General features: G+C 58.3%; 1 protein-coding gene across 1 annotated transcript in view; it reads right to left on the bottom strand.

Annotated features, from left to right (window-relative positions):
- FBXO10 (F-box protein 10) overlaps positions 1-2,088 on the bottom strand; it is a gene marked incomplete at both ends in the record, with an annotated part of 11,637 nt that extends 9,549 nt beyond the window's left edge. Inside the window, 3 exon segments of the mRNA XM_010142228.1 lie at positions 1,257-1,507; positions 1,570-1,899; positions 1,902-2,088. Coding sequence (XP_010140530.1) covers positions 1,257-1,507; positions 1,570-1,899; positions 1,902-2,088 — 768 coding nt within the window.
- Positions 2,089-3,339: the final 1,251 nt, after the last annotated feature.

Below are 3,339 nucleotides of genomic sequence, written 5' to 3'. Positions count from 1 at the left end.
GAGGGTTCCACCCTCGGGTCACTCCTGGGGCTCCTCTGGCCCCGCTCCAGCAGCTCCGTGTCTTTGCTGGGCTGGGGACACACGAGTTGCACCATGCCCCCATCTCACCAGCAGCATTTCATGGTCTCCCATTGCCTGATGCTCTGACACCCACCTCTTGACAACAGCCTCTGGGTTAATTCCTACCTGAAAAAATTCTCACTGACAGCAGAAGCCGGGCTGACCTCATCTCCCTCCCTTTTGCTACCCATGAAAACCAGGCCACTGAGTGAACTGAGAGCAAACCAAACGGAGTGAAAACAGATCTCAGTTGGACCCGCATTTGTTGCTAGCCTAACTGCCATGAAAACAGCCCTGAAGCAGCTCGGCAGAGCCGCACAGGTGCCTCTGCTCCCTCCTGCCACCGTTCTGCGTCCATGGGTTGACATCAGGAGGGCACCTCTGGACCAGGTATCCCTTGGAAAGAAAGGAGCTGTCCTTCACTGCCAAGATGCAAAGCAGTTCTGCACAGCAGTGGAGCTCTGCAGCCCTTCTGTGGGGAACCCCAAACCCAGCGGATAAGCCATCCCCTTCCTCCCCCTGCACAAAACCTTTACCTGCGGTCTTTCAAAGCCATAAGCTGAAAAACGGGCCCAAATCCTGGACTGCCCCAACCAAGCAGTGGGATAGTCTTGCTCCGGGCAGGTGGCTGGAGAGGAGCCTCCTGAGCCGCTCTGACACTGTCAGCACTGGGGATGTTGGCAGCATGATTCTTCCCTCAGTCCTGGCCACCCCTGTCCTGTCAGAAGAGGAGCACAGGCACAGAGGTGGAGAGCTCTGGGCAAGCGCAGGGTGAGATGACGCTGCGCTGAGAGAAAGCCTCAGTACAGCCTCCAGCAGTGTCCCCAGCCAAAATCCTCCCGACGCCCTGTCTCCACCTGCAGCAGGCACTGCTGAAGCAGCCAGCACTGGTCCTGGCACGGGGCAAGACAGCAGCTGACACAGCAGTCCCCAAGTTGCCAGGCTTGTAGTGTGGGCTGTGCTGGGAGCAGCAACGGTGACAATAGCCAGCAGCACTTCTACAGCCGGGCTGACCGCACGACCCCAACGTGCCACCACGTCACAGCGGTTGCAGTTACAACCTCTCGGCCCATGGAAAGCAGGTGGCCAGAAGGGACCGGTTCTTCATTTGGGCAGTTCACCCAGGCCGTGCCCAAGAAAGGAGCTGGTGGAGCAGGAGGGGGAGGGAAGAGGGCTCGCAGCAGACTGCACAGCACCTTGCTGGTTTGTACGCAGCGCACTGCAGAGGCCAGGTCCCTGAAGATGCTGCCTTCCAAGTTTGCTTGCCCTCGTGAATAAATTCATATTCCTCTCCTCCTGTCCCTGAAGAGGCCCTGTCGGACGGTGCAGCCTTGCAGAGAGCTGGCCAAAGACTTAGCCTCCTTGTCCTGCTGCAGCTCCTGCTGCAGAGACTTGAGCTTAAGGTCCCTCTGAAGGGCATGCAGCCTGGTGCTTTGAGGCATGGTGTCTGTGACACCAGCAGGAGTGTGACTCAGGATTGACAGGGCACTCTGCACCTAGCATGAGCACCCTCTCCATCATCGCTGTCACTGGAGTTTGAGTTGAGGGCTGGATACTCCTCCTCCTCCATTGCTGCCTGAAGGTTCTCTCCAAATTCAGTGTCCTCCTGGGCTGAGCCAAGCAGGGCTTGAGCACCCACAGCCGAGAGGAAGCTGCCTTGCTCTTCCCCTACGACAACCTTGCATGTTCTCACCGACCCCAGCAGCGATTCCCCACAGCCACCCTGCCTGGCCACGGGGCAGCCCTCATGACTGGGCTCTCGCACAGACACTGCGCAGGACTTGGCCAGCATGGCCAGGTGCTTGCAGGCCCGGTTACAGTCAGAGCTTGGGCAGCCTCCACAGCCACAGAGGAGTTCTCACTGTCAGCGAACTCACAGTTCCCCAGGAGGCAGAGGGCCATGCTGCGGAGGTGGATGCTGGGCTGGCTGAGAGTGCAGAACTTCACCTGGCACGTCCCTGGCGCATGGATCTGCAGCTGCCTGCTTTCAAAGATGCCATTGTCGAGCTGGACGTAGCCTGAGGCTGTCTAGACAGCAAGCACAAGGTGAGACCATTGCACAACGCAAGAAAAAGCAGTCCGGGACGTACTATGGCATCCTTCCATAGCAAACAGGCCCATGCTCACAAACACAACAGGCATTCAGGTGTCACAACTGCAACGAGCTCTCACAGGCATGGAGCAGTGCTGCAAGCTCAGGCAGCAACAGTCTTGCAACAAGGGGCTCCTACAGACTTTCTTCCCTGCTGGCAACATCTCCTTCGCTTCCCTGCCAAGACACAGCCATGAAGTCTCTGCAGTCGGCAGGGAAGCAGACAGGGCCTAGACGTGCCAAGGTCACTAACCCTTAGTAACACTCCCTGCACGGGAGTCTGCAACCTGCAGAGACGTGTATTCGCCAGCTGGCGTCATTAACAGACTCCAGGGTTTATGGGGCAAAGCAGCAGGTAGGGTGACATCAAACATCTCCTAGCTGGGCTGGAGAGCTGCTCCCTGGAGCTATTACTGCGTTTGGTGGAAGGAAGCTGCACCCTCAATGCAAATCACTGGCACTGTCATGAGACACACCATCAGCTCCTTGCTCCCTGGCTGTGGTTCCCCATCTGACTTGACGGTGCTCGCAGAACTGTTAGCCATCCCCACCATAGCCTTCCTGCTTTGCTAGGGAACATGCACAGAAACTGATGGGTGCTGGGAAACCAGCAGGACAATTGTACACGGCCAAATATCTCCCTCCTGCACAGGTAGGGCATGTCTCTGCTTATCTACAGAAAAAAACAACAGAAAGACTTTCTCCCTCCCAGAAGGACACGGAGGGGTTGCAGCGTGTCCAGAGAAGGGCAGCAGACCTGGGGCAGGGTCTGGAGCACAGTGCGCTGAGGAGCGGCTGAGGGACCTGGTGGGGCTGAGCCTGGAGCAAAGGAGGCTCCGGGAAAACCAAGCATAAAGTCTACCCCCTCCCCAGAAGCACACGGAGTGGTTGCAGCGTGTCCAGAGAAGGGCAGCAGACCTGGGGCAGGGTCTGGAGCACAGTGCGCTGAGGAGCGGCTGAGGGACCTGGTGGGGCTGAGCCTGGAGCAAAGGAGGCTCCGGGAGACCTTCTGGCTCTGACAGCTCCCTGACAGGAGGGTGCAGCCAGGGGGGGTTTGGTCCCTTCTCCCCAGGAAAAAGCGACAGGATGAGAGGAACCGGCCTCAAGCTGGGCCAGAGGAGGTTGATGTTGTCCCTGAGGAGCTGTTTCTATCCCACTGGGGTTGTGCAGGCGTGTCCCCGGCTGCC

The sequence above is a fragment of the Buceros rhinoceros genome, unplaced genomic scaffold (genome assembly GCF_000710305.1).
Source record: "Buceros rhinoceros silvestris isolate BGI_N320 unplaced genomic scaffold, ASM71030v1 scaffold2078, whole genome shotgun sequence".
Classification (NCBI taxonomy): Eukaryota; Metazoa; Chordata; class Aves; order Bucerotiformes; family Bucerotidae; genus Buceros; species Buceros rhinoceros.
Note: the sequence above shows the minus strand (reverse complement) of the source record. Positions and strands in the feature narration are given on the sequence as shown.